Source organism: Lytechinus pictus, chromosome 8 (genome assembly GCF_037042905.1).
Source record: "Lytechinus pictus isolate F3 Inbred chromosome 8, Lp3.0, whole genome shotgun sequence".
NCBI classification, from domain to species: domain Eukaryota; kingdom Metazoa; phylum Echinodermata; class Echinoidea; order Temnopleuroida; family Toxopneustidae; genus Lytechinus; species Lytechinus pictus.
In genome coordinates, this window is record NC_087252.1 from 19,880,691 (window position 1) to 19,899,676 (window position 18,986).

Genomic DNA, 18,986 nt, shown 5'->3' on the forward strand with positions numbered 1-18,986 from the left:
AACTCTTAATTACAAGGATTTGGAATAAATTCAGGTAGAATGTATAGTTAGGGAGCAATTTAATTCTGGATTAAGGTTTAATCCCGAAGTTTCATTCTTGAATCTCAAAGGATTTAAATTCAAATATCTCGAGATTTAAAAACATTTCTTTTAGAATTCAAACTCCAGAATTCGGATTTCTTTTAAATCCTGCAATTTAGAGTACAATATACGATATATCATAAATCGGTAAATAAATCACTAGTTAATTCAGCAGGACCATATAGGAGACAACGCTAAATAAATGTATAACCACTTTAAAGTCATCATAAGCTCAAATTCAATTCTATTTTCGCATCCATTAAAGAGAACAAACCTACATATCAAAAGGTCTGATAATAAAATGAAGAAAAAAAAAGAGAAACTTGCGAAACAAATACTAACCTTACAAGTATCTTCAGTTTATCAGTCCATTCCTCGTAATCTTCATCATCTCCATGGAAAGTACGTTCAATCCTGAACATATAGTATGCAGTGATGATGGATAAGGTAATATTCACCTAAGAGCGAAGAAATATAAGACATCCTATAATCAACAATTAAATAGAAGAAGAAATAAAATAAAAGGGAGTTTTCGCAAATGCTTCCAGGAACATAGAGAATATATTGTCAAATGCCCTAAGCTTCATGACATGACGTCTTTGTCGAGGGTTGGTGTTGGTGAATGAAAGCAGCAATTTCGTCATGGACTCTGGACAAACAAAATATGTGCAATCTTTCGTCAGCTCCGAGTAGTAGAACGAAACTATTGTTCCGATTCACCAATTTTCGACAAAGAGCTCCAAGCTTATCATTGTGATTAGACTTGCATTTTCAATACATTTTCTGTGTTCTAGGATTTGTCCTGCATCACGGTGCAAAAACTTCCTTATCAGTTGGCGTGTACAACCAAAAGATCAGAAATATACACTCTAAAAAATATTGGGGAAAAGTGCTCCATGAGGATAATTATGTGTCCAACCAACATTGGGCATTTCTTTTGGGCATTTATATTTATCCAGTGTGATGCAAATTTTGCCCATTCTAAAGTAAATGCTGCTTATTTTTTTAACCTGACTGGACAATATGCTTCCCGCATTGGGTAAAATACTGCCCCAAATTGGTTGGACACATAATAACCCTCGTGGTGGTAAAAATTTTACGCAATATTCTTTTTACAGTGTAGGTGGAATGGAGTTTAATGCATGCTTGTATAATTATTAACAGTTTCACAACTATTTCGGAAATATTTCACTTGACGGGATATAGTCAAAGATATACATAAATAAATTCTATAACATCATAAATGGTATATTCACGCGGATCTTTATCGGCATACTTGTATACCACAAAATAGATCAAAGACCAACAAATACTAGATGACATTTATCCTAATCATCTAGTTTTAATTCCTAAAATGTTCGGTGTCTAATTATCATGAATCATACAAAAGCAATAACATCGTTAAAAAAAAAAAACATAAAAAAATCAAGTGGAACGCTTCTGGCAGTCTCGCTTGCAAGGCCCTGCATTACGCGATTCAATAAAACAGCAGTGCTGCCTTTGAAAACAGCTAATGAATAATTATTCATAGAAAAAACACTAATATGATAATAAAATATTATGTCCATTGACCCAAAATTACATTTGACCATAATCATGTGACCTAAAGACATGTGCAAAGCAATCATTGATACTTGATTACCCTAATGTCGATGTTTCATGAGCTAGATCCATAAACTTTCTAAGTTATGAGGCCAATTCAACACATACTCCCAACACGGCCATAGTTCATTGACCTTTAATTGACCTTTGATCTCGGCCATATTCCTGAAAAGCGCACCAGGTATTCAGGAATACATTGCTGCTCTTATGTCCAAGTTTCATGAACTAGATCCATAAACTTTTTTAACGTTATGATGACAATTCCACAAATACTCCCAACATTACCAAAGTTTGTAGACCCTAAATGACCTTTGACCTTGGTCACGTGACCTGAAACTCGCAAAGGATGTTCAATAATATTTGATTGCTCTTATGTCCAAGTTTCATGAACTAGATCCATAAAATTCAAGGTTATGATGACAATTCCTCAAATACCCCCAACATGGCCAAAGTTCGTTGACCCTAAGTGACCTTTGACCTTGGTCATGTGACCTGAAACTCACACATGATATTTAGGGGATACATGGTTGCTTTTCTGCCTAAGTTTCATGAACTAGATCCATAAACTTTTAAAGTTATGATGACGATTCCTCAATTAACCCAAACATGGCCAAAATTCATTGACCCCCAAGTGACCTTTGATCTTAATCATGTGACCTCAAACTCAGGCAGGATTTTTAGTGATGCACTATTACACTTATGTCGAATTTTCATGAACTAGGTTTATATACTTTCTAAGTTATGATGACATTTCAAACACTTAATCTTGGTTAAGATTTCGATATTGATTCCCTCAACATGGTCTAAGTTCATTGACCCGTAATGACCTTTAACCTTGGTCATGTGACCTGAACTCAGGCAGGATGCTCAGTAATACTTGATTACCCCTATGTCGAAGTTTCATGAACTAGGTTTAAATACTTTCTAAGTTATGATGACATTTAAAAAAACTTAATCTTGGTTAAGAATTCAATGTTGGCGCGCCGTCGCCGTCGGAAAAGCGGTGCCTATAGTCTCACTCTGCTATGCAGGCGAGACAAAAAAAAAACCAGACACTAATAATGTGACTATTACCAATACTCCAATGATAATCGTCGATAGAAAGATCTTGTACGGTGTCAAAGACTCTACAAGCCAGCAGCTGTGGGATAATACAACAACAAAAAATAAAATGATTTTATGACCTTTACTCATGTTTCATATTGGCATATAATAAAATAGATATTTTCCTTTTTCCCGTTTTGCAATTCGGTCCTCTCATAAAGAAATGGCATGAAAATGAAATAATTAGGGTTTCGCGAGTGATTTCATTCAAAATCCAGCTCGCATTTAAGTCAATTAACATATGTATATAACATTCCTACTATGTTCCTGTCAAAGGGAAAAAAAACTATAACTGTTAGATTAATAAACAAATGCAATATTTTCTCTGTCATGATCATAATAATGCAGGTTTAAGATTAAAATGCCCTGATATTCATTAAAATGTAAAGAAAATAAAACATAATATTATATCACTATTCTGAGGCGCATTGCTATTATTATCATTACCCCGGCTTTAGGTCGAGCTGCCTTTCAGCGCTCGTTCATTCAAGGAATTAATACTGCCGGGTACCCATTCACCTCACCTGGGTCGAGTGTCGCACAGTGTGGATACATTTCTTGCTGCATGAACAGCTGTCTTAAAACACGCCATGACTAGGAATCAACCAACGACCCTCTGTTTGAAAGGCGAGAGTCAGAACCACTAGACCACGACGCGCCCACAATATAACAACGTGATTATCTTTAAAAGTTTATTGTTTCAGAGAAAACCAAGCATTTTAAGCATTAGCAATAATCACACAGGCCCTATTTACCTTTCTGGTGTTCCAAATGCGTGAGGGTATACATTGTAGAGAAGTCCGACTATGGCCAGAGGAACTCCTGATAGTGGTAACAAAAATGAAATTATAAAATGTACATTTCTTGAATATTAAATGGAGTTATAGTATGCAGCATTTAGAAATAATATATTTAGCGCAATATAATAATGATTTTGGTCATAATTATCATTATCATTACTATCATCTTTATTAATAATAACAATTAACACAGCCGGACGTCCACCTTCGATGATTGACCAGCCGGTCCATGAATATAATTTTATAAGTGTATGCTGGCGCCCTCTTGTGGATTAGATGTTACCAATTACACAAAAATAACATTTTGTGGGACTAAAGTAGCGATCGTTTGCAATCGATCAACACTCGTTGTCAATTGGTAGGCCTATCAAATGTTCCTTCTGTAGAAAATACGAAGAAACATATAAGCATTTATTTTTTTAATGTGAAAAAGTAGGAGATTTGTGGGTACGGAGTAGTAATTTGTTTGGCCTTCCAATTCTAAAAAAACTAAGCTGGATGGAAATCCATATTGGTCTCGAGGAAACAACCGAAAACATACAATTACTTAATCATATCATTTTGCTAATCAAATATTTAATATATCAAGGGAGAGGGAAGGGTAAACCACCAACTCCTGAAGAGATAAAGGAAAAGTTACTTATTAGGAAAGAAGAAGAAAAGAAAATTGCATTAGAGCGTAATACGTTAACGCGACACTATAAGAAATGGGAATATTTAAAGGTTTTATAAACATTAACCAAAATAAAAAGGATGGGAAAGGGAGGGGTGCCCCTCGTCTGCCCGTGCATGGAATCGATCGATCACTGTCGCTGTAAACTGACCTCTGTCCTGTCTGTTATTGGTTCGTGTTTTTTTTTTTTTTCCCTTTTAATTGTTCCTGTCCTTTGCTCTTTTTTTTTTCTCTCTCTCTCTCCGTTATGTGTATGGTGTTTTTTTTCTGTCTATTTCTCCCGTTTCTTGTTGTTGGTGTGTTAGTTTGTTCAGCTTTGGGGTCTGATAGGGGGGGGGGGGGGCTCATGGGACGGGAGAATGCTCATATACATTCATTCTTTAAATTTGCGTAGTTGTTACGTCTTTGTTTTATTATTTAGCTTTATAGCTGCATACATAAGTTGTTGAAATGTTATTTTTGCATGAGTTCGGATTATGTCTCTTTTCTGATACAATTTGCCTGCTATGTTTATTACACTATTATTTAATTTGTGTATTGCACTGCTGCAATTATCATTTTGTTCTATATTTTCTTGATTATGTATGTATGAAATTTATTTGAATGAATAATAAAGATCACTACAAAACAAAAATCAATCAATTTTTGTGAGTCCGACGACGACGTAGTCCTGAGCCTACTACGAGTTAGGTATAACGTTAGTTCTAACGTTAGGCCTTCTTCAGTTACTAAAAATGGAGCCTATATAGATTTGTGTAGACAGGAATAACTGTCATTTCAAAAATTTATTTAACGATTTCTGGATATTGGTGAGTGGAGCCAACGTAGTTTAGCAGATAGAGACTGAAGCTCAGCTTAGTTTTAAAACTTTTAGTATTGGATTTGGTCTAACGTCAAAGATTTGTGGTGATGTCTGATATGAACAATGCCGAGGAAAAAGATCAGCTTTTGGACGATAAAATTGGGTAAGTAGATCTAGATTTAGGCCTTAGTATTTATAGTAAGGTTTTCTAACAAACAGTCTAAGTAAGATCCAGATCTAACGTTAGATCTAAATAACTTTAACACGTTAAAAAGTTAGGTCTAACTTTAACGTGTTAACGCTTAGTCTTAGGCTAGAGTCTAGTAAAAAAAAGTTAAAGAAATCTAATTAATTTAATTTTAAATCTTGCTAATGTAATGACAATGTGATTTATATTTGGTCCTGGACCTACACAGTACATCCGCAACCTAACTTAGTCTCTGACATAGATAGATCAGACGTTAATTTTCTAACTTAGATCTAGAATTCTAGATCTAGACCTAAAGGCATGTCCTCATCTCTAAATAATTAGTCAGATAAGACTCATCAGAATCTGCACCTGATCATGGCTCAAAATGCATTATCGGTCTGCTTTGGGTTCTGGACCAGGACCTAGGCAAACTTGATTTTGATTAGGGCCTAGAAAAGGATCATTCACTGCGTTAGACTATCGTTACTTATACCAGTTCCATCAGTCACTGTGAACATCATACACAACAGGCTGCACGCATCGTAGACCTAACTTTAGTCCCGGGAGTTTAGTTAGGCCGAACGTTAGATCTATCTTCAAAGGCTATAACGGATATTGACTGATGGGGCGTGTAAAAAAAAATTCGTTGGACTGCCTAAAGGATTTGTATTTTCCCTCGTGATCATATTTTCCCTCAGCGCTGCGCGATTCGGGAAAATATAACCCATCGGCAAAATATAAATCATGCGGTCCACAGAATGTTTATATTTCATACCCCATCAGTCAATATCTGTATAATATTATTATTATAATTATTATCATCATCATCATTATCATCATTATGTGGAATATGAAAAAGGGAATCCCTGGCAGCAAAATGTCCTAAGCTCTTCAAAAATAAATCGCTATATAAACTGTTTCGTATTCATTAGCTGCTTTTATTATGTTTATGCATCTGAGCAATATTCCATATAATAATAATAATGATAATAATAATTATATATATATATATATATATACATTTATATATATATATATATATATATATATATATATATATATATATATATATATAAAATAATAATCATAATCATGATAATAATTTGTTGAACATTTTGTAATCAACTTCTCGGAATCCCAGTAATTATAATGTTAATTGCCTTTGGGAGAAACATTATTGATATATTTGATTTTTTTTCGATTTTTAGTTCACAAAATAATAATCAAAGTGACATAACATTATAATGTCATAATAATTTCTATAGCTAGAAGAAATGATTAACTCTTACTAGGCTAAATGGAAGTGACTTTGTCAAAGATGAATAAAATAACACAGAACGGAGGGGGCTTGCCAAGAAAAACCATGGTTGTATGAGGGACAAGCCCCTGTGACTTAGTTTCAATACAAAGAAATGCATGGTAACAAACCAGGTTTGTATGATGGGGTGTCCAAACTTCGCGGACTTTTCAAAAATATTCACAATTTATACAAAACCAATTCAAGAAATAGCTACCACATTGACAGCAAGATCGTAAACTATAAAATTATTGACGAAAATGTAAAGTAGGTCAAGGGGTTTCGCCGGTATCGCAATCTCAAAATTTTATTCTGATCGGCGAATGCGCGCTTTCCTGGAAAACCGTTCTGAAAAAGCGTAACCTAATTTCGCGGACTAAAGTTTTTGTGGAGATTTTAACAAAAAACACAAACTCAAAAAGTGTAATATTTATATCAGATTGACTGCAAAATGCTATAGAATCGGTTAGTACCACATTTTATTTACATTTTGTATGATTTATGCTTGCAAAGTGATATCGTGATGGTTGTTGAGAATATTAGATTTCTTCGGAACGGGCGCTAACGGTGACAAATTTTCCGATCAATATTTTCATGAATACTGATCTCATCCTAAAGAAACTTACGCTAAAGGGTAATTTTAGGTCGCTATTCACGTTGATGATGTCAGATTTTAAGGACATTGGCTAGTTTTTGAGATAATCTCCGGGAAGTATGGACACACGCGAAGTTTGGACTCACTGCCATACAATAACGAAGATAGACGGAACACAATCTTAAAAAAACCCAGTATACAATATATAAAAAAATAGAATGACGGGAAAAGGAGTAGGGTGCGTATAGCACGATGAGGCTAAACTGGGTGCACATAATTCATAATAAAATAACTTAATTACCCCAAGCAGCGATGAAAGTCCTGGTAAGGGGTATCAGCTCCAGACCAAAGGTCTTGGGTGCAATGAGTGGTGCTTGCAGTCCCTCCCGCGTCTTTCCGTGTATGTAAGATGTGTGAAAAAACATGGCTGTCTGAACGACCAACCATGTCCCATACACCGTGAAGAGGTATTGCATAGCTGCTGCCATGGCTGCACACACGTGCTGTTAATTTGAGTTAGGAAAGATGACAAAGATTAAAAAATAGTATTATATTCAATTGATGATGGTGATTTTAGGATGGAAACATCTAGCATGTTTATTTCATTGTCTGTACAGTAGTTCCATCTTGGCTATTAATTTCCTCATGTGTCTATGTTCAAGGTAATTATCTTAGTAATGTTATGTTGATAATATATTTTGTTCTTGCTGTTCTTTGTAAGGGAGCACCATGCTCGACAAGCGTAAGATTTTTGAGGTGCTACTCGTTTTCTTTTTCTAAAACCTTTGTACATTTATTATTGTAACATCTGAAAAAAAGTTAATGAATTGAATTGATTATCATGATTATAGGCTTGGTTGGCAATCATGATGATAACGATGAGTAAATATTGGGATGATGATGATTGTAATGATTATGAAGAAGAAGATGATGATGAGTTGTGATGGAGATGATGATGATGGTAATGATCATGGTGATAAAGACGATGGTGGTGTGTGGTGATGATGGTAGTAGTGTTGGCGATATTGATTGTCATGATGGAGTTGATGATTATGAGGATGGTAAAAATGATAAAAGGAATTACCAACATATCCAAATATTACATTACAAGACTGTTGTTAAAATTGCAGAAACAAACTGTAAACAAGAGTGTGGCTAAGGCGAGCACATATTACACCCGCCTGTAACGCGGAAAATGGAGTTATTGGTCAAGCAAGAAAAGTGGAAGGTGGCGACTTAACCTTTGACTGACCACAAAATGAATAGAATTCATGGGATCTATGCTAGTATCATACACGCCAAATTATATGAGCATATGGGTTCAGTTAAACTACAGTTATCGCGTTAATACGGACTTCAGAGGCTAAGATGAAAACATGTCACTGTGATCTTGACCTTTGACTGACCTCAAAATCCATAGAATTCCTGGGATCTATGCTAGTATCACACATCAAATTATATGAGCGTAGGTTAAGTTAAACTGAAGTTATTGCTTTTACAAAAACTTCAGAAGCGTAAGATGAAAACATGTCACTGTGATCTTGACCTTTGACCTTTTGACCTCAAAATCGATAGGCTTCCTAGAATTTATGCTAGTATTATACACACCAAATTATATGAGCCTATATAGGTTAAATTAAACTGAAGTTATCACGTTTACAAGACTTCCGAAGGGTTAGATGAAAACATAACACTGTGATCTTGACCTTTGACTGACCTCAAAATCAATAGAATTCCTGGGATCTATGCTAGTTATCACACATCAAATTATATGAGCCTAGGTTAAGTTAAACTAAAGTTATTGCGTTTACAAAAACCTCAGAAGGGTAAGATGAAAACATGTAACTGTGATCTTGACCTTTGAACTTTTGACCTCAAAATCAATTGGCTACCTGGAATCTATGTTCGTATAACACACAATAAATTATATGAGCCTAGGTTAAGTTAAACTGAAGTTATCGCGTTTACAAGACTTTCGAAGGGTAAGATATGTCACTATGATCTTGACCTTTGACCTCAAAATAATAGGCTTCCTGGAATCTATGTTCGCAGCATACTTACCAAATTATACGAGCCTAGGTTGAGTTAAACTGAAGTTATTGCGTTTACAGGGACTGCAGAAGGGTAAGATTAAAACTGTCACTGTGACCTTGACCTTCAACCTTTTGACCTCAAATCAATAGGCTTCCTGAGATTTATGCTTATATCATACACATTAAATTATATGAGCCTAGGTTAAGCTCAACTGAAGTTATCGCGTTTACAAAGAAAAGTTAACGGACAGACGGACAGACATCGAGCGTGATACCATAATACTAGACGGGCGTATAAAAATAGTAGCATCAACAACGACAAAAATAAAGTGTACAACAATAACAACAACTACTACTACCACTACTACTTTTACTTCCACTACTTCTCCTATTACTACTACTACTAGCCACTACTTCTACCTAAAGAACTACTACTACCTTTACTACTGCTGCTGCTACTTCTACTACTTCTACTATGATCACTACTACTACTACTACATACTACAACAACAACTACTACTACGACTACTACTACTACTACTTCTACTGCTACTACTACTACTACTTCTACTGCTACTACTACTACTACTACTACTACTACTACTACTACTACTACTCCTACTACTACTTCTACTTCTACTGCTACTACTACTACTACTCCTACTACTTCTACTAATACATTAACATAATAAATCCAACAGCGTTTTAAAAAAGTGTAATAGAACAATGACAAGAAAAATAGACTTTAATACCAGGTTGCTTGTAGCTTCCATTCCTACGAGGTAGATAAGGTGAGCAAGACAGCAGGATATTGCTATGTTCATCTGGACCTTTGCAAGCTGCGACTGCTGATTACTGCTCAAAGAAAATAGTGTTAGAAGAAGAGGCAGTCAAAATACTTTGGAAATATCACCTCGATTTTCAAAAGTCCATCTACCGGAACATACGAATATACATTTCAATAGGCGTTCGGATTATTATAAAGTTACAAATGATTGTTACTTGGATCATTATTTTGTAAAGAAAAATGCTGTATCCCTGGTTTAACAGTATTATGATTATCACTACGTGTTCCTTTGTGTAACTTCTGAAGGTTTCCATGGTAATATGTTTCACGGTACACCACGTATCTTTCTTAGGCCTGTGTTGGTCCTGAAAAGTACCATCCGACCTTTCTTTTGTTTCTCAAAATTTTTGGGTGGTCCTTTTCAGGACCAACACTTGGCCAAGAAAGATACATAGTGTACCGTGAAACCAACTACAATGTTCCTTTGTATTATCTAAATATATAAAAGGAATTGAGAAAGCTTATGCTTGCATGGAACCTGATCATTGTGATATTGCACTCTAAGAACAAACTAGTTAAGCCAACTAGATGAATCATAAACTGGGTGTAAATGGATGTCTAATATAGGTTGTTATACTACTTTCTAGTCAGAATTGAGTTTGTTCTAGTCGAATTTGGCTTGACTAAATCAGTCTAAAGAACGTCAGCCAGTATGCGAGGACAATATAATGATAAGTTGAGGCTCGAAAGGAAGAGAATGATGTTAGGTTAATTACTTCCAACGATGACTAATACATGTGACCTTTGAACTTAGACCTTGCTACATACCACAGGATAAAGTAAACAAAGACATATATGGCCTGTGATCTTTGACCTTTGACCTCGCTACACACCCTAGGATGAAGTTTACAATGAGACCTGTTGTCTTTGACCTTTGACCTCGCTACATACCCAAAGATGTAGTAAACAATGACCAGGACGAGAAGGCTGATGATTGATATTCCCCCGAGAACTCTCTCGATGAGAAGCAATGCAATGACATTGACATGGCCTACAGTAAAACCCTGTAAGAGAAGTCAATTCAAATACGCATTTAACATTGACATTACATAATTATGTTAGACACAGGAGTGACGTCACAGGATTATGGGACGACTGCCTTTCATTTTTTTTTTTTTTTAGTTGGACATATACAAAAAAGAAGGAAGAAAAACAGAGAGGGGATAAAGGACAAAAAATATGGATAAGATATTGATATGCGGTGTGGCTATGCAATACCCCCACTTATTTTTTATTACCCCCACCTTCTCTCTTGCGTCCTCAATCGTTTGACTATAAAAATACCATGGCAATATTAATTAAGCACCAAAGATCCATAATCTGCCCAAATTTGCTCCAACATTTAACGATAGTACATGACGATCAAATGTAGATAGTTCATAAATCAATTAGACCTTCCACGTACAAAGTTGAAATATGAAAATATATTTTAAAAAGAATAAAAAAAATGAAAAAATATCAGAACATATTTTCATCACTAAAGTTTGTCAAATTGAAAGGGTGTTTTACGATCTACTGTAGATAGTTACCATTAAATAAAAAACACACACATATTACTAACCGATAAAGAAGATTTAAACTTTACTTCCAAATAAGCAAAATTGAAAAAAAAATATTAACATGAAGTATGTTTTCAATAACAGATCTTTCCGAATTGATATAGTGTTTTTCGATCTACTGAAGATAGTTACCACAAAACTAATTAAACATTCCACACATAGTTGAAATCAGAATTATTATATTTTAAAACAACGATTTTAAGCAAATAACTTCAAAGAGAGGAAAAGTATGTATTTTTAAATATATTTTTTTCTGAAAGACTACCGTAGACAGTAAACATAAGTCCATCAATCCCTCCACTTATAAGGTTGATTGAGATATCAGGACAAAATATTTTAAAAGAAGAATGAAAACAAAAAATATTAAATTACAGTTTCAATTACAGATTTTGTAGTAACTTTAAAGATATTGTTTTACGATCTACTGTAGATAATTACCAGAAAACTAATCAAACACTCCACTTACCAACTAAAAAACATAATATATTTTCAAATTAAATAGAACTGCAAAGAAAGAATAATTACATGCAGTGTATTTTCCATTACGAATCTTGCCGAGTTGAATAGTATTTTACGATCTACTGTAGATATGGCTACCATAAATCTAATTAAACGCTCAACTTACAAAGTTGAAATATCGGAATATAAAGTTTAAAAGAAAATTAAAGAGAAAAAAAAATGTTTTCACGTAGAACTTTTGTCGTAGCTTGAAAGAAGGTGTCTTACGATCTAATATAGATCAAACATTAATGAAGAAAATAAAAGAACATATTTATTTAGGAAAGTAGAATTAGAAGGAAAATGATAAAAAGTATTTTACAAAGTTGAAAATATAAGAGTATTATTTTAAACAAGTAAGTTTAAAACAAGAAAAGAAAGCATAAAAAAATCTCACTGAAATTACTTTGGACATCAAGCACAGTTTCAATTATTTATTTTCTGAGATTTGAAAAAGAATTATTGTTTATTGAAAATACTAAAGTTTGCACTTGAAAAAGATTTATCAAAATAATGAATTAGCAATTAAAAATAAATAAATAAGAGCTTGAGGTTTTCGATTACTAAGGGAATGCAATTTTTTTTTTTTACAAAAAATATGATCAAATTACAAAATCTCTGCATGTATGTCAATGAAAAGTTGCGGCGTGGTTAGATATTATTTATCAAATATAAAAAGAAATAACCCCAAAACAACCAAGTTCTAAAAATCTCTTTTAATTATAAAAGTAGCTACCTCGAATGAGAAAAAATAGGGAAAAGGATATTTCCATGAAATTTCATATATGCATTTAATTGGATACCATCCTAAGATCTGAAGATAGAAATGCCTTTCAAATTCCATAAAAAACTAATATATGCGATTGTCGATGTAAAATACTATACCTTTGGGGCTCTTTCAAGGGCAATAGCTGCGAGATGATCGCATCGACAAGTCACGTGGGTATAGTTCGAGTAGACAACCCGACAACCATCTGTTGTCCATTTCCAATCCCTACAACAAAAAAACATTAGTTTTCTTTGTAAATATGCAATATATCGATCTCCTATGTACCTTCGTATTTCAAGATGCAAATATGATTTTATTACTTTTTTTGTATTGAGTAAAATGGAGCTGCACACGAAGCAGACAGCTTAAGAGATGAAAAGATAGCATGCATGAATGAGATTTTTTTTAATCGAAGAAAGAGGTGGAGGACGGAAATGGATGGAGAAAAATATAATTTTATTACTTTTTTTGTATTAAGTAAAATGGAGCTGCACACGAAGCAGGCAGCTTAAGAGATAGAAAGATAGCATGCATGAATGAGATTTTTTTAATCGAAGAAAGAGGTGGAGGACGGAAATGGATGGAGGAAAGTGGTGGCTACAGCTACAGTGGTTCCCCGACAACATCACAATGTCATTATAGATAATAGAAAGGAAAACAGACGAATGTAATTTATTTTACTTACGATGCGGCACCTCTCATTGATGTGCACAAAGGTACTTCGTTCTCGAAATCCTAAACAAAAAGAAAGCGATGAAGATATAAATAGTTTATCATAGCATCAAGTACAACTATAGGCCTGTACAGCATATATACACACACATACCCACTTATACACGCACACACACACACACACGCACAAACACACACATATATAGGCTATATATCTTATATTTTCGCATATTGGCTTTAACCGATAAAAAAAACAAATCAGGAGAAAACGAAGGATCATCGAAAATTTGAGGCTTTTGATAAACATTTGATTGGCAAAAGCATTAATTGGATTTGTTTTTATTAAAAAAAACCATATATTTGTATATAAAGATGGGCTACAACTCAGTGTGTTGTATTTTTTTTTTCGTACGATTCAAATGAGTCATGAAACATGCTAAATTAATGTAACCCTTTGCTGTCATATTAGAACTGGTTTTTATAGTATGAAAAATAACATGTATATTGATAGTTGATTAAATACCAAAAGGATATACATTTCAAGGATGTAAAATAAATCTAAATCGGCTTTGAATTGTGACTAGCCGAAAATTTGAACGATTTATAATGCAAAAGATTATCTTTCAAATCTAAAAAATAAATGTAATAAAATAAAAACTCAGATTGTTAAGCTTTGATTTCAAATCTGCAAGGTTTAAATCTAAATTTACTGGCTGGTCTTTATTGACAGCTGATCTGGATTTATTTGAAATTCCTGAAATATAGGGTAAAAAATTAATCTTAGTCATTTGTATAAATGAATACTTAATACATCATTTCACAGTGTATTTAATGCCTAGTGCTTTAATACGTTACATAAAAAATACGAGAATCATCAAGTTACTGCCGCAAAATAAGAACATACAGAGAATAAGAGGTGCTCCCCTAATTTATCCTATATGATTAAATAATCTTCCACATCAAACCAGCACAAATAAACCCTACAAGAGCTACTCATTTACAAAATCCCTGTAAAAAACATACTTACTATTTTGGCGGGAAAAGCAACGTCCACATACTCCCCATCCTTGAGTTGAAGCGGGGCCCCGTTGAAGCAGAAGACCGTTACGTTGACAACGGAATTAAGAGCGCGGGAAGAGGCCGCTGATTCCACGTTGGTATCGTTATTATCAGTATCATTTGATGCCAAATCGGGAACGCTACCACAACCATCCGACTGGCTCGGTTCACTGAAGGCAGCGATGGCTAGTTTAACTACAAATGAGTCAAATAAATGACACTTGATTGAATGTTTAATCGGTTAATTGATGAAATAAGTATTCTTTTAAAATGTAGTCCACCATTCCCTCATGTTTACACGTTTTTAGATGTAGGCCTTATTCTAATTCATTCATATTCATTAACACGGAAAATGAAAATGACTGATGTCACCCCCCAAATAAAAAATAAAAAAAAATCAATAAATACAAAAATGGGTGAAAAATAATGGAAAAAAGGGACGAAACAACATTGTACACATGTTAACACTAACAAACAGCATAAAAAGAGAACGAGCAAAAAACTGACACTTTAAAAAACAAGATGGTTCACGAACAAAGAGTCTCGCCTGATTTCGCGCTCAATAAAATATGGAATATGATCTTTTCACCCCTTGATAATCTTTGACCTTATCATCCTCATGAACACACGTGTGGCATTACCCAAATGATTATGTGCACCAAGTGTAAACACTATTGATGCATAAATAAATGATAGCAATTTGAACAAAAAACTTGAAAAATGTATGGACATGACCTCATACCATTTCACCTTTTAACCCCAAAATGAGTTCATTTTAACCCGTTTCCATTTAAGTTTCTTTATTACTATTGTCATTATTATTATTATCATTGTTATTATCAGTAGTAGTCGTATAAATATTATTATTATTATTGTTATCATTAGTAGTAGTACTACTACTATTATTATTGTTATTATTATCATCATCAATACTATTATTACTTTTTGAGAGGGGGGGGGGGGGCTAGAGCCCCTAGATATGCATCATAGGTCTACCTGGTTTGGATTGTAGAGATGCTGATTGGAAGTTCACAACTAAACGGGAATCTGCGTCGTCGCCAGACGAGGTAAAGGTCAAAGGTCGATAGGGTTTCACATCCGCTTCTCCTGCGGAGGCATTTCCTGAAACAAGAAAATTTCATAGAAGATGTGAGTACGAGGTAAAGAGTGTTCTTTGTTACATGCGTTTGTGAGTTATCTACGAAAATGCACTGGTAGTGTCCATGTCAACATGTCTGCGTACTTGTCCAGAGTAATTTTCTTTTCCGGATGCGGTAGGATGTATAAAACAGAATTGAACGTAGTTTGTAGATGTAACTTGCATAATTGACACCCCATAAAAAGTTATCTCGGCATTCATGGGTTATGAATTTGGGTATTTTGATATCTTTTAGTTTATCGTTGTACCTGTTATGGCATACCTGTCGAATGAAATCAATCAATCAACTTACCAACCAACCAGTCAGTCGGTCGTCAGTCAATCAATCAATCAATCAATCAATCAATCAATCAATCAATCAATCAATCAATCAACTAGCTGCAAAAATTGAAAGAAATACCGTTACATGATTACTCTCATAAACATTTCTCTTTTTGTACCTTGATATTTATCATGTCCGATCTCCTCCCTCTTATTTGATAATCACTTTTAAATATGCACATTTGTCAGTCTGAGACTGTGAAACAGTGTATTGGGGCATTGTTGAACATAATGCTTGATGTGTTTGCATTGTTCAACCATTGGGTCAACAAAAAAATAAGTTGTTCTTTTGTCAATGACCTTACCGAAACATTCTGCGAGGAACTCCTCAAACACAGCCTCAGGAGACGATGCCTTTGCCGTTGCAATTGGAGTAGTTACACTCGTCGTTGAGTGCGCTGTGGATGGAGCAGCACCAGTAGTGGTTGGAGCCGATGTGGTAGTAGTTGGAGGCGAAGCTGTGGTTGTGGTTGGGGTTGTTAGTGGTGTAGTTGCTACCGTTTTGACTGTCGTGACTGTTGTCGGGGATTAACATAATGAGAGTTAAAACATAATTCTCCTTAAACAAATCCCTATGAAAGAAAATAAAACTTTTAAAGAGGGGTAGTAGGCAGCAGTGGATGAGGATTTCATAGGTGCGGGTGTTGTTGATTTTTAGGAACCAAGATTACTATTCCACAGGGTGGGGAAATCTTTCTGATAAAAATGGTTATCGTTGGGAGAAATGACGTCATTGAATAAAACAATACAACAAAAGTTGAAAAATCAGAATCAAAATATAAAAGCGAATGAAAAAGTCAAGGTTTGGTAATCAGCGAACAAATAATCATCAGTCATAACACCAACAATGTTGATAAAAACTATTTACCAGGTGTCGTAGTTGTTGGAATGGTTGTAGTAGGAGCAGGTGTCGTAGTAACAATCTGCAGGATAATAATACAAATACCATTAAAATTTCTAATCTAATGTACGTACACTTTAACCGGATTTCTTTTTATTTTTATTAATGCAGCAAAAACAGGCATTTAAACTATTTCACTGAATGATTTCAATTAAAACATTGCGTCAATTAAGAATAATAATATTAGTAATAATAATGATAATAATAATAACAATAAAAGGCATTTGTATAGCGCTACGTATAGAATATCTATTCCAAGGCGCATTGTTATTATTAATATTAAAACATTAAATTTCGTTGTGCATCTACAGTGGAATGAATTGTAAGTGTAAGTAACAGAGCAGTGCCTTCGTACTCTTTTTTTAATAATAATAATTTCAATAACTATTTTAAAGGAACTTTATTTTGATATTTCAACATTTTTCATATACATGTACGTGTATGTTGTATACATTTTCATCATGTGTGGCCTAGTCCAATTTCCCCTCACTTTTGACAAATGAAAAAAAAAATGAATTAAATTGAACGAAATGCACAGAATACAAAAGCAAACATCGTACATAATGTAGTCAATATAATTGCCATCATAATTCAAACCAATTAGATAATTAATGAACCACGATTAAGGCTTCTTTCAAAGTGGGCATACATGACTGTATCATCTGTCATGTGGTGCTTGCGTTTTATTTTCGATTTCTTACATCAATTATGCTCAGGATATCGTATTTTCTTACCTACGTAATATGTTATGATCATTCTTATCCTACAGAAGGGCACTATCTAACAAATAAAATGGCAAGGACCTGGTATTTTTACTCTTTCTTTTGGTACGTGAATTCTCCAGCTAAACATCAAGCAATTAAAGACCAATCTAGGCCATGTGGAATAAGAATAATCCGCTTTTATATAGCGCTTAATACATCGGAACGACATGTCTAAGCGCTCTACAGATATATTATTACCCCGGTCATCGGATTCAATCAGCCATTCCCGCACATAATGCATGTGTGCACATCCTCCACTCCCTGGGGATTATTCCAGTCAGTCGCCGGCTAGGCGCACACAGTAGAGGACAAACTACAATGACTTTAACATCCTACTGGGTACCAATTTAGCACCTGGGTCGAGAGTGGCAAACTGTGGATTAACGCCTTGCCAAAGGACGCCAGACCGTGGTGTGATTCGAACACCCGACCCTCTGTCAGCGGCGTAACAGGGGTCGGTGGCCAGGGGGGGGGGGGGGGGGGCAAGAGCCAAAAATTTCCCGGTTATATCATGGAACAGGCAATGGCGTCATAAGGCAAACATTTTGAGGGGGCGATATGGTGTATCGGGCAAATATATATATATAAGCGAGCGAGCGAGCAAAAATTTTTGACATTTTTATTGCAAAAATCAAATTTTGTGATAGATTTTGACATAATGTGAAAAAGATGATATCATATTTCACCTCTCTTTCCCTTTTTCTCTCTTTTTTTGTACGCCACGGTGAACAGGATTTTTGTTATAATTGTGAGCATCAGGGCGAAGCTCTATATGCTCGAGGGGGCCGAGTATGGCGCTTCTGGCAAGAAGTAGCTTAATATAGGTCCCGAGCGAGCGAAGCGAGCGAGATTAAAAAATCACATTTTCATGAGAATCTAACATAAAGATAGATTTTAACGTGATATTCAGAAAAATATAATACACTTTCCTTTCTTTCCTCATTTTTTTTTGCTTGGTTGTAGAACTTTTGGGGGCCATGGTCCAAACTCATCCATATAACAGTGCTTTATGGGTGGGGTCCAGGGCAGAGCCCCGGAACCTCTTGATATCAAAGCCATTTTAAACCTTACAGATGGCCACTTATTTTAATCAAATTGCGTGTATATTTATATATCTTTAACACAACACATAAATTCAATACAGTTGTGTATCGTAATCATCCAAATATTGTGAGGGGCACACCATAGCAAACGTGGGAAAATTTGTGAAAAGTCGCCAGCGAGCGAAGCGAGCCAGAAAAAAATGGCCTGTTAAAATGA

At 34.7% G+C, this 18,986-nt stretch overlaps 1 protein-coding gene across 1 annotated transcript in view; it reads right to left on the reverse strand.

The window, feature by feature from the left end:
- The window catches only part of LOC129267058 (uncharacterized), a 32,754-nt gene that overhangs the window by 3,001 nt on the left and 10,767 nt on the right, over positions 1-18,986 (reverse strand). Inside the window, exons 8-19 of the mRNA XM_064103735.1 lie at positions 16,930-16,984; positions 16,367-16,576; positions 15,578-15,703; positions 14,550-14,776; positions 13,536-13,585; positions 12,967-13,075; positions 10,916-11,028; positions 9,930-10,032; positions 7,446-7,647; positions 3,543-3,609; positions 2,758-2,824; positions 424-539 (exon numbers count right to left, since the gene is read on the reverse strand). Coding sequence (XP_063959805.1) covers positions 424-539; positions 2,758-2,824; positions 3,543-3,609; positions 7,446-7,647; positions 9,930-10,032; positions 10,916-11,028; positions 12,967-13,075; positions 13,536-13,585; positions 14,550-14,776; positions 15,578-15,703; positions 16,367-16,576; positions 16,930-16,984 — 1,445 coding nt within the window. The remainder of the gene's footprint in view (positions 1-423; positions 540-2,757; positions 2,825-3,542; positions 3,610-7,445; positions 7,648-9,929; positions 10,033-10,915; positions 11,029-12,966; positions 13,076-13,535; positions 13,586-14,549; positions 14,777-15,577; positions 15,704-16,366; positions 16,577-16,929; positions 16,985-18,986) is intronic.